The sequence below is a fragment of the Primulina huaijiensis genome, chromosome 3 (assembly GCF_012295235.1).
Source record: "Primulina huaijiensis isolate GDHJ02 chromosome 3, ASM1229523v2, whole genome shotgun sequence".
Classification (NCBI taxonomy): Eukaryota; Viridiplantae; Streptophyta; class Magnoliopsida; order Lamiales; family Gesneriaceae; genus Primulina; species Primulina huaijiensis.
Genome location: NC_133308.1, coordinates 15,499,871 through 15,512,502, shown reverse-complemented (window position 1 = coordinate 15,512,502; position 12,632 = coordinate 15,499,871). Strand labels below are relative to the sequence as shown.

General features: G+C 37.3%; 1 protein-coding gene and 1 pseudogene across 1 annotated transcript; both read right to left on the bottom strand.

Annotated features, from left to right (window-relative positions):
• Positions 1 to 984: 984 nt before the first annotated feature.
• Positions 985 to 4,174, bottom strand: LOC140972185 (cytochrome P450 83B1-like; annotated as a pseudogene).
• Positions 4,175 to 11,193: 7,019 nt separating this feature from the next.
• Positions 11,194 to 12,071, bottom strand: LOC140972508 (uncharacterized). Its single transcript, XM_073434925.1, has 2 exons — positions 11,663 to 12,071; positions 11,194 to 11,570 (listed from the first exon to the last, which is right to left on the bottom strand). Exons 1-2 carry the CDS (start codon positions 12,069 to 12,071, stop codon positions 11,554 to 11,556), a joined length of 426 nt encoding a protein of 141 aa, XP_073291026.1. The 3' UTR covers positions 11,194 to 11,553.
• Positions 12,072 to 12,632: the final 561 nt, after the last annotated feature.

Genomic DNA, 12,632 nt, shown 5'->3' with positions numbered 1-12,632 from the left:
ATTTTTTCCCAATTTTAAAAATCTCTAAAGTATCAAGGAGGCAAAGCCATTCTGATACCAACTTTTAGAAATATAACATAATATTGAACTAAATTCTATCTACATACGTACAACATAGAATTATGTAAAGATCGATAAACGGAAAAATTAGACGAGAATGAGTTCTAACTTCTAGCCATTGATATTGAATTGGATACTGCAAATAACGAGACAAAAAACAGAGATATTCTAAATCTTTATGTAATTTATGAGATGATACACTTCATGTATTCTATTACTTATAGATGTTTTCTAACCATTATCGTGAGAGTTTGAATTGATTGTAACTTATATTGATTATATTTATATGGGATATAATAAATCCAATCTCAAAATATGGGTCATCTTAATCAAGATAGTATTCTTGATTTATCTTATTTTAAACATGATACATTCTCCCACATTTATCTTAGGCAAAAACTTGTGTGAGACGGTTTCACGAGTCGTATTTTGTGAGATAGATCTCTTATTTAGGTCATCCATAAAAAAATATTACTTTTTATTGTGAATATCGGTAGGGTTGACCCGTCTCACAGATAAAAGATTCGTGTAACCATCTCACAAGAGACTTACTCTTTATCATAATGGGCTAAAGCTACAAATTTTTATAAACTACCAAAAGATTAATGGGTCTAACCTACTTAGCGAAGGGGCTAGGCTGGGCTTATGTAGGTACGTACGCCCCTGATTGGTATGTAAGTTTTCTTGATTTTTATTTTGGTCCTTCAATTAATCAAATTTCAGTGTTAGTTCAACAAGTTTACTTCATTTTTAATTTTAATCTGTTTAGACATATGGCTCCAGAAACATCAGCAATATCCAACATTATGTCAATAATATACCAAGAATGAAATTTGACTAATTAGATATTTGAGAACCGAAATCAAAATTATAGCAACTTAGATAATTTTCCATTATATTTTGACTAAGCAAAGTGAAATATATATATATATATATATATCGTGACGTAATAAGACAGTGTTTCCAAGTGTTTATTTTAAATACTTCTAAGCAGTGAAATGCTTTGATGCAAACACTACCTAGTTAGTTTATCTTACTTATGATATTCATAGCATTTTCCCACAAGGCAGAGATCATTTTTCTTGGAAGTTGCAAGTCCAGGGGATACTTCCATGTCAACCTCTTCTTCCTTCATTCCATGGGGCAACTCCCAGTCGAATGAGTAGAGAAGATTAGCAAGTGCAAGCTCCACAGTTGCTATACCAAGATTCATTCCAGGACAACCTCTTCTACCTGATCCGAACGGGAGCAACCCGAAATCTTGCCCCTTGTAGTCGATGGTACTATTCAAGAATCGATCTGGCATGAATTCAGTAGGGTTTTCCCAATATTCGGGATCTAAACCGATCGCATGAGTGTTCACATACACCATGGTTTTTGCTGGGATTTCGTACCCATCAATCGTGCACTTTTCTAAGGTTTCTCTTGGAACGGAGAGTGGAACTGGAGGAAACAATCTTAATGTTTCTTTGATGATTGCTTTTAGATAAGGCAGATTTTGGATATCATCTTCATCTACGTTACCTTTGGTTCCTTATACGACATTTCGGACTTCTTCTCTTGCTTTCTTCATTGCTTGGGGTTTCTTGATAAGAACTGTCATGGCCCAAACTATCGTTGATGCACTTGTATCGGTTCCGGCGACGAATACGTTCTATAATAAAAATTTAATACACATTACAACCAATTAAGAATGTTGGAGAATTCTCATTTAATTAAAGATCAGTTAGCATGAATGTGAAATAATAAAACAAAACTGTGTTATGGAACCGATAACTTGGAAATCGCAGGCTGGGAATAACAATAGAAAATTACAAATTTCTTCCTATATGTTTCCATATTTTCATTTTCACGGTAAGTACTAGTCGAAATTTGATCTAGCCCAATAACTTGGTCATTGTTTTTACGTTTAAGTCATTTTCTATCGTAGTTCTGACTTGATGATCAACATGTCAACATATCTATGGTCGTATAATTAATATGTAGTTACATCATCAATGTTTCGTGCCAAGCTAGCATATGGCGAAAAAGGACCGTAAATATGTGAAAAAAAAGGCCAAATTATTAAACTAAGTTCATACTAGTACGCTCAAATATATCATAAAACTGACAAAAAAAATTAAAATAAAATGTGACTTTTTAAATAACACGTGGATAGAAATTTAATAAATAATTACTTTATTCATCCCATAAATTATTGATTAATACATTTCAACGCTCGTTAATACAATCTATGATTTACGAAATCATAGATTGTATTATCACATGTACGTCAGACATTTTAATTTTTTTAATGAAATTATAATATAATTTAACGAATAAACTTAATTTATAAAAACATTCGTTATAAAATTATTATAATAATATAAAAATAAGTGAAAATTGGTTAAAGTACCAACACTACTAGGTCATCAAATGAGTTGTGCGTTGATTCTGGAATAATATGACATTGTTTAGGGATGTTATTGGACCGGATCAATTGAGAATCGGTCCTATCTAATCAGAACCAATTAAATAAATTTTAATTCGGCCAGTTTGAATCGGATAAAAAATTATATTTAATTTTGGAGTACTTAATTTGAAAATTAATGTGTTTAGCTAAATAATGGTTGAAAATAATAAATACGAATTCAGTTCCAATATGAATCAATTCGGTTATGGTTTGGATTACACTATTTTGTATCCTACAAGATTAGGCTGATTTTAATATTCTCAATCTAGAACGGTTTAATCCAATCAAAAACCAATCTAATCCCTCAAAAACCGTAACATCTCTATCCCTTAAATAGAAAATTTTACCCTGTTCGAGAGAAGAACCGATGGTTTGGGAATGCCCTTGGGCATCAATTTATTAAAAATATTTTTTGTTTCATAATAAAATAATAATGCGGCTTTTTAAGTCTCAAATTAATCAATTTTTTGTCTAGCCCAACAAGTTGGCGGTTTTTTTGCTCTTTTTTGTCTGGACATGGTGCAAGACATATTGAATAACACGTCAATAATTTCAGGTGTCATATAAGTAATATTCAACGTCATAACATCATTATCCGACAATAAATTGCAAGTTTTTCTAATAAACTACTAATTACTTGCAGGATCTAAACGAAAAAATGGCCAAGTTATAGAATGTTTTTTTAAGTTTTTGCTTTAATTACTAGAAAATAAGTCAATGGGGATTCAGAATATGGAAGCTAGATTTAAAACACATACCATGAGAATTCCCTTGACATTTTCCCATTTAATAGGAACTGAAGCGGTTTGGTCTTGTTTCAGCTTAATCATCAAATCAAGAATGTCCCCTTTCATCGATTCCGGCCGATTTGGATCGAGATGATCTTCTACAAGTCCTTGATAAAAATCATCCAAAACCCTAAAATTCTTATCGAGTCTAGAACTCATCCCATTTAATTTGTCAATCCATCCCAATAAAGGGAAAAAATCTCCAAAATAGAAGGCTCCTGCTAATTCTTGACTTTCTTTAAAAACTTCATCAAACCTTCTTTCACCCAGTTCGTCGTAGTTTGTACCGAATCCAGCTCGACATATGATCCTATTAACTAAAAAGAATGCAGCGTGGCTCAAGTTTATCTCCTCAGACGAATCGGATTTCTTGATCATATCTTTGATCATGCGCGAAACTTCATCTTTTCGAATGGGATAGAACGAAACCACCTGTTTCGTACTGAACAGATGGATTACGCTTAGTTTCCTCAGTTCCCTCCAAGTATCATTATAGTTTGAGAAAGTGATATCATGGCCATTGTAAGAATACTTTTGTAAGCCAATGAGTGTTGGTCTGCCTGCGAGTGTTAGGTCATTATTTTTGAAGGCTATTTTGGCCACTCTCGCTGAAGAAATGACTATCGCGGGTCGAAAACCGAATCTCATCGACATGAGAGGGCCATACTTTTTCGCGAGTTTGTGGAGGTAGAGATGGGGATGAACTGGGTCGAATTCGTGCAGGTTCCCAACCAGCGGGAGCCCTTTCGGACCTGGTGGGAGGCGAGAGATTTTCTTGGGATATTTTGGTTTAAAGAAATGGAAAAGAAAAAATATCGAGAAAGATAGGAGAAGAAAAGAGATAGTAATGATCATGTTTATAATTTGGGGTTTAGATTGGATTATGTTTTTATCTGTATTTCGTTTGTTATTTATAATGGGTTGAGGGTCTGATTATTTTGAACCTTTCAGGCATTGATTGTGATTTGTGACTATATAAATATGTATATATTAGCGTGTACCCCTTCAACTGATTTTATAAAATAAAAAAAAAATGGAGTCAAAGTCAATATTAATATAATAACTTTCGACATTAATTTTAAACATATTTGACATTTGTTTCAGCTTGTCATTATTTTTTGGTAGTTTCTTGTTTTTTGTAACAGTTTGTAATTAATTTTTGAAACAGGAATAATTAAGTAATTAGCGATTGCTTAGTCTCGCTCATTAGCGATAGCTTAGGTAAAAACCGTCACTAATTTTAGTGACGGTATATCTTAAACCGTCGCTAATGAGCGAGGGCTTATTAAAAACCCGTCGTTAAAATTAGTGACAGTATATCATAAACCGTGTCGCTAATTAGCGTCGGTAAAAAACCGTCGCAAATGATAGCTACGACAACGGTTTTAAACAGTTGTCATTGAACGCACTTTCAACAACACTGTCAGTTACAACAGTTTTCTAGCAGCTATGACAACGGATAATATCCGTTGTCGTTTTGTGTTTTTGTTGTAGTGCATCTTCATCTCTTCTCTCGAATTATATATACACCTCATTCTAGTTCTATCTAATCGGAAAATCCATATTCCTTCGTCAAATACCCATACCCGGCGACGCACTCTGAACTTGCTGCGTTTAGGGCTTTTTTAGTTGGTCCCCGAATTTGAGGAGAAAATTGGCATCCCTACATGTGCTCAATATGTAGTATATAGATGATAATATGTATTATTTTAATAAATTTTACCTACAGCGAAAACTGTAAAATGTGTCATGAAAGTTCCCTCATTGGTTGTTTGTCTTTAAAGTAGTTGGTTTTCAGTACTCTGTGTCTGGTATTGTGTATCTTTGCAATTTTAGTCATTGTTAAGACAAAATTTATATCTAAGTTTTAGTAATCATAAACTAAACTAATCTAACTCATGCTCATATTGATGCAAACTATTAAAATGAACTAAACAAGACTACAAGTACGATGATCAACCTACGCTGTTACTAGCTAAACTGAACAGACAGATCGAGTTGTTCAACTAATTCGATCTGATAGAATTTATTCAACAAAACGACGTGAACCAAGCTGTTCGAACTGAACATATCAACTTGAAGGCCAATATTCAACATTCTCTGTTATCTATGAGTTTATAATAAAGTTGTCAGCGAGAATAAAGAAAAGAGATATATCAGTTACTCCTTTCAACTATTGTGCAAAGAATTTGAAATAGTTGATACTATATTCGACAAAACAACAAGGACACGTGGCTATATATGCCTAAATATCGGCTACAAGTACATTTGTTAGTACCAATATTTTTATTGTCTTTAGGGACCAACACCTATAAATAAGGAATGCATCGAGAATGAAGAGCTCTCGGAAAACTATAATTGATTTATCAATCTTCATCAAGTATTCCAATCGCACAACATCCTTAAAAAGATTCATCTTTAAGATGTTCTTGCACCACTCAGTTTCCCATTATATCGATTAAAGATCAATATTGTACACTTTGTATTCTCACTTATCTTTTACAAACGAGTGTTGTATTTGAGAATCAACTGTAACCGTCAGAATCTTGTTTATGAGCAGATCAAGTTGAAGAAAAGAGTGTTGGGAGTTTCAACTCATTAGGTTTGTGGAACCAAGCTGAAATGGGTTTGTACGAGTTGTTGTACTGATCAAATATGCTAATGGAATCTTTTTGGAAAAAGAAGAAGAGGAGATGTAGAAGTTTAGCCCTCGAACTTCCATAAACAACTTCTTGCCTCTTTATTTACCAATGTTTAATTGTGCTGTTAAGACTATCATTTGTGTTGATAAGTGAGCCAAAGAAAATTGAGTTGCTGCTTTTTATATCATACTCACTAATTAATCTGAGCAGTTTCCGCATTAGAACACGTTTCTAATAGCTCAAATTACTCCGTCTGATTAGAATACTTACTTGAGTTGTTAACACAAGTTAAGCTTAGAATTATTTGAAATCGTTTGTATAACATTTCATTCACTCTCCTCTAAACTGTTATCTTCGATCCTAACAAGTGGTATCAGATTGGTTTATTCCAATATCTGATATATCAAATGACCTCCTTTAACAAAATATCTATGTTTTCAAAAGAATAATACGGCGATTGAAAAATATGAATGCAGACATATCTTTCTGAAAGGGGATCGGTTACTGTGACCGGAAGCGCAACGGAAGTTAAAAAAAAACAAATTTTATGTGAACATTTCGGGCACCTCCATATCTTGGTGTAGCAAATACAAAAACAACAAAATGTCATACAGAGTGTGTTTAGAAAAATTATACCTATCAACCTCTTGAGGTTGATGAATGGCACCAACCAAGTTGTAAAAAACTTGGCTCTTGAATGGATGAAGATCTACAAGCTTCCTCCTCCTTCAAAAATTAGGCCCACCACTTGCTAGGTAAATCCCTTCTTGTTTTGCATTAGAAAAACAAGAAGATTTTTCAATGAGAAGAATATTTCTTCCTCAACACTTAAAGAAGAAAAATGAGAGAAAAACTTGGAGAGAAGTGTCAAGGATTTTCGGCCAAGGTATGTAATGGGGGGAAGGGAGACTTGTCTTGGACATGCAAAAAGTTGAAAGCAAAAGTTGCATGCCATGCCTTGAAAACACAAAAAAAAGTCTCCCAACCTTTCACCTCCCATACATGCAAATATTATATGGTTTTTAACAAATTAAAAACCCTGGACTTAATTTAATTATCTCAAACATTTTTGAGACTAATTAAACATTACTTGAATTTACTCAAGTCCACTAGTTAAATAATTTATTTAAATTGAGCTCTACAAGACTCAATATGATTTAATCAATTCAACACTTGAATTAATTTAATTATTTGGACTCTACTAGGTCCACTAGTGTTTAATTAATTCAACACTTGAATTAATTTAATTTAGTCCATAATAATGTTTATGAAAATCACAATTTTCAAATACATTATTTATTTGGCCAAATTTTAATTTAAGAACACATTCATAAATTAAAATTACATTTCTCTCATAGAAGTCATACTTCTATTTTTCCTTACGCCTATAAACTCATTTATAAGCCGTTCAACACATTGAACTATTTTCTCCTTTATAGAAGTCATACTTCTAATTTTCCTTACGCTTATAAACTCCTTTATAAGCCGTTCAACACATTGAACTATTTTACTTCTCAACGGGATCTAGAAAGCTAGTACTTGTGTGGCCCTCAATGGTTCATTGATACAACTAGCCGTGGGTTCACATCTCCATGTGATTCGGACTAAACATGTCCTTATATGAGCATACCCCAATTGCTCCATTCTTATTTATCAACTCCTTGATAATAAGAACGTCAGAACTCAAGTCTGATAGTACCCAACCAATCATGTTAAACGCCTAGCAGCATCGCTTACATGATTCCCTAGGTATCAAATGATAGTGCCTGCAAGAACCATTCAATTATGGTTAGCGTACAGTACGGTCCCTTCAACTCATATATCCCGACCGATTCGACAACCATTGGTTTATCGAGAGTTGTCAATGAATCGATACTATGTGTCATGTCGTAGTTGCATCGATGGTGTAATCTATGAAACCCCTTTCATAATTACCACCATACTCTGATCAGAGATTTCAAACTACATATACACGAAAAACACATAGGATATCCATACCCGTAGGTAAGCGGTGAATCCCCGACTACAATGCATCGACTCCTATATGTTTCGACAGAACACCCAACCTTGCCACCTGATGACCCCATGAGAGTCGGTAAACAAGTCAAAGTGTAATTCTAGCACATAGAGTCTCAATGTTGTCCCGGGTCATAAGGACTAATGGTGTACAACCATAAACTAGGACTTTTCCACTCGATAAGTGAGAACCACTTGGAAAGTCCTTTAATGGAGGGTTGTTCAGTGCACTCTACCAGGAGCACCTATCTGCATGCTCGGACATCACAATGTCCCCTACCAATGAAACATGGTACTCACATCGCAGATACTAGTCTCAAGCTCGAGCGGCCTATATCCTTCTTAGCGGCGGCTGAATCGACTAGGAACCGTTTAGAATATACAGTATTCCAAATATGAGTTTCATGATACTCATCATATGAGCATCTCATATTCTTTCTACTATTTGTATATTCAAGGGCTTTATCTATGCAACTAGCATGGGTATACAGATAAAGATGTGCCAAAACAATAATTTCAAATATTATTAAAATAAAGACTGTTTATACATAGAGTTTCATTGTGAACACTCGGCCAACACTTGGCTCGACGTGCACCTACTCTAACAATCTCCCACTTGCACTAGAGCCAACTACCCATATACTTCAAACCCATTGATTCGCGATGCTTCTCGAATAATGGTCCCGGTAAAGGCTTAGTTAGTGGATCAGCAACATTATCTGCGGAGCCGACTTTGTCGATCGACACTTCTCCTCTTTCCACAATCTCTCGGAGGATGTGGTACTTTCTCAATACATGTTTGGACTTCTGATGAGACCTTGGCTCCTTCGCCTGAGCTATGGCTCCCGTGTTGTCACACATCACCGGGATAGGAGCAACTCCATTAGGAATGACGCCCAACTCTTGGACGAAATTCCTAATCCAAACAGCCTCCTTTGCTGCAGCTGATGCAGCAATATATTCGGCCTCAGTGGTGGAATCCGCAGTACTGTCTTGCTTGGAACTCTTCCAAGAGACAGCACCACCATTGAGCATGAATATGAATCCAGAGGTTGACTTCGAGTCATCGATATCGCTTTGGAAGCTAGAGTCGGTATAGCCTTCCAATTTCAGTTCTCCACCCCCATAGACCAAGAACAACTTATTGGTCCTTCTCAAATACTTGAGGATGTCTTTCACAGCTTTCCAGTGTGGAAGACCAGGGTTGGACTGATATCTACTCACTACACTTAGTGCAAATGCCACGTCAGGACGTGTAGATATCATCCCATACATGATACTACCAATAGCCGAAGCATACGGAATGCGTGTCATCGCCGCTATCTCAGCATCAGTCTTGGGAGACATAGACTTGGATAGGGACACGCCATGACACATTGGTAGATGTCCTCTCTTGGACTCATCCATCGAGAACCGCTTCACGATGGTATCAATGTATGTGGACTGGGTGAGACCAAGCAATCTTCTTGATCTATCTCTATAGATCTGTATTCCTAATACAAAAGATGCTTCACCCAAGTCCTGCATCGAGAACTTACTTGCTAACCATATCTTAGTTGATTGCAACATTCCTACATCATTCCCAATGAGTAGAATGTCATCAACATAAAGCACAAGGAATGTCACAGCACTCCCACTGACCTTCTTGTATACACATGGTTCCTCAGGATTCTTAGTAAAACCAAACTCTTTGATTGTACTATCGAATCTGAGGTTCCAACTCCTAGATGCTTGCTTTAGACCATAAATAGATCTCTGAAGTTTGCATACCATATGCTCACTTCCGATAGATGTAAACCCTTCGGGTTGAGACATGTAAATCTCTTCCTTAATATCCCCATTAAGAAAGGCTGTCTTAACATCCATCTGCCATATCTCATAGTCATACCATGCAGCTATGGCTAGCAATATCCTTATGGACTTGAACATTGCAACTGGAGAAAAGGTTTCCTCATAGTCAACACCTTGTCTTTGAGTATACCCTTTTGCTACCAGTCGCGCCTTGAAGGTCAATACCTTCCCATCCGCCCCAAGTTTCCTCTTGTAAATCCATTTACACCCTATGGGAACAGTTCCCTCAGGTGGATCTACAAGATTCCACACTTGGTTCGAATGCATGGAATTCATCTCAGATTCCATTGCTTCAAGCCACTTGGATGAATCGGCATCAGATAACGCTTCCTTGAAGGTCCTTGGATCACATCCAAGGTTAGGCTCATCATGGCCCTCTTCAAGAAGCAGACCATACCTCATAGGTGGTCTCGAGACTCTCTCGGATCTTCTAGGAGCTTGTATCTCCTCACTTGGCTCCTCGGGTGTGGGTTCTACAACTGTGGGTGTCTCTCGAACTTCTTCGAGTTCTATCATCTCGCCTTTTCTATCTAATAGAAATTCCTTTTCCAAAAAGGTTGCATTCCTAGAAACAAACACCTTTGTTTCTTGGGGATGATAGAAATAATATCCAACTGAATTCCTTGGATATCCCACAAAGTAGCATAAAATGGATCGACTATCCAATTTATCTCCCACTGCCTGCTTCACGTAAGCAGGGCACCCCCATATTCTAAGATAAGAATATTTTGGAGGCTTACCCATCCATATCTCATATGGTGTCTTATCAACTGCCTTTGTATGGACATTGTTCAACAACAGTGCCGCTGTCTCAAGCGCATATCCCCAAAAGGATGGCGGCAACTCCGTGAACCCCATCATAGACCGAACCATGTCCATCAAAGTTCGGTTACGACGCTCCGAAACACCATTCAATTGTGGTGTAGCGGGCGGAGTCCACTGCGAGAGAATCCCATTCTCCCTAAGATACTCTTGGAACTCGGCACTCAAGTACTCACCACCTCGATCCGATCGAAGTGTCTTGATGCTTCGTCCCAACTGCTTCTCTACTTCACTTCTGAATTCTTTGAACCTTTCAAAGGCTTCAGACTTGTATTTCATCAAATACACATACCCATACCTCGAAAAGTCATCGGTAAAGGTGATGAAGTAGGCATGTCCATGCTTAGTGGTGATGCTAAGTGGACCGCACACGTCGGTATGGATCAAATCCAATAACCCTTTGGCTCGCTCCACATGGCCCTTAAAGGGAATTTTGGTCATCTTTCCTTTTAGACAGGATTCACAAGTCGTGAGAGCATTAATATCAGACATATCAAACATGCCAACTCCCACTAGCTTGTTCATCCTTCTTAGGGAAATATGTCCTAATCGAGCATGCCATAATTGTGCCATATTAAGAGTATCTTGCTTGCGCTTGTTTGTTGTTGTTATTGCTTGGACATTGTTTAGTGGAATATCTTTCAATTTTAAGGTGTAGAGATCGTTTTCAAGTTCTCCAGTACCAATTAAACATTCATTCTTGTAAATGTTGCAAACACCTTTGCTAAATAAACAAGAATATCCATCTTTATCTAGCATAGAAATGGAAATAATGTTTTTCACCAACTCCGGTACAAACAAAACGTCTCTCAAAATAAACTTAAAATCATTGTTCAAAAGCAAGTAAACATCTCCTATAGCCTTGGCAGCAACCCTTGCTCCATTGCCCATCCTCAAGAAGGTCTCACCCTCTCTGAGCCTCCTACTTCTTCCCATCACCTGCAAATCATTACAGAGATGTGAGCCACAGCCGGTATCCAATACCCAAGAAGTAGAGTTAATTGAGATATTTACTTCAATATAGAACATACCCTTTCCAGAACCCTTCTGGGCAAGATATTCCCTGCAGTTACGCCTCCAATGTCCAGGCTTCTTGCAGTGATGACAGATGTCAACAGTCTTGTCAGCCTTCACTGGTGTGGCTGCCACAGCGGGACTCGGAGACTGCCTCTTCAAGGGCACGTTCTTCTTGGGACGTTGGAAAGAACGCTTCTTTCCCTTCCCAGGTGGACCGGTCTTCGTACCAGATGAAGAGCCCACAAAAAGAACCGGCTTCTCTTTCTTGATAGTGGACTCAAAAGTCACAAGCATGTTCACCAACTCCTCAAGGGTCGGCTCCATCTTGTTCATGTTGAAGTTCACCACAAAAGGATCAAACGAGCTAGGCAGCGACAAAAGCAACACGTCGGTGGTCAGCTCCGATGGCAATGCAAGATCCATGCCCACAAGCTTATCCACGAGCCCAATCAGCTTTAGGCCATGCTCATGGACCGAAGCCCCATCTCGCATGCGCAAAGTGATTAGCTCCTTGACGGTAGCATGCCTAAGAGGCCGAGTTTGCTCACCAAAGAGCTCCTTGAGGTGCAAATGAATGTTAGCAGCATTCTTTGCATCCTCGAAACGCCTCTGCAGCTCATCGTTCATAGAAGCCTGCATATAACACTTCGCCTTCAAGTCATGGTCACACCATTCCTTGTAGGTCTGCAATTCCTCGGGAGTGCAGTCAGTCGGAGGCTCAGCAGGGGGCGACTCAGTCAGTGTATATGCAATCCTTTCCGAGTTTAGGACGATTTTCAGATTTCTTAGCCAAGTGAGATAGTTAGGTCCGGTTAACACATGTTTTTCGAGTATAGCGGATAGCGGGTTGCGTATCGAACACATTGTCAAAGTTTTGTACTGAAAAGTAAAACAGATAAATGTTAATGACTATTTTAAAATATTTAGTAAGATATAAAGTATGGACTTTTACTTTATAAATTTTTGCTCCCACTGTTTTGACAT

Excerpts from the sequence above, each read along its gene's own strand:
- LOC140972508 (XM_073434925.1), bottom strand. The coding sequence starts at position 12,071 with ATGGATCTTGCATTGCCATCGGAGCTGACCACCGACGTGTTGCTTTTG.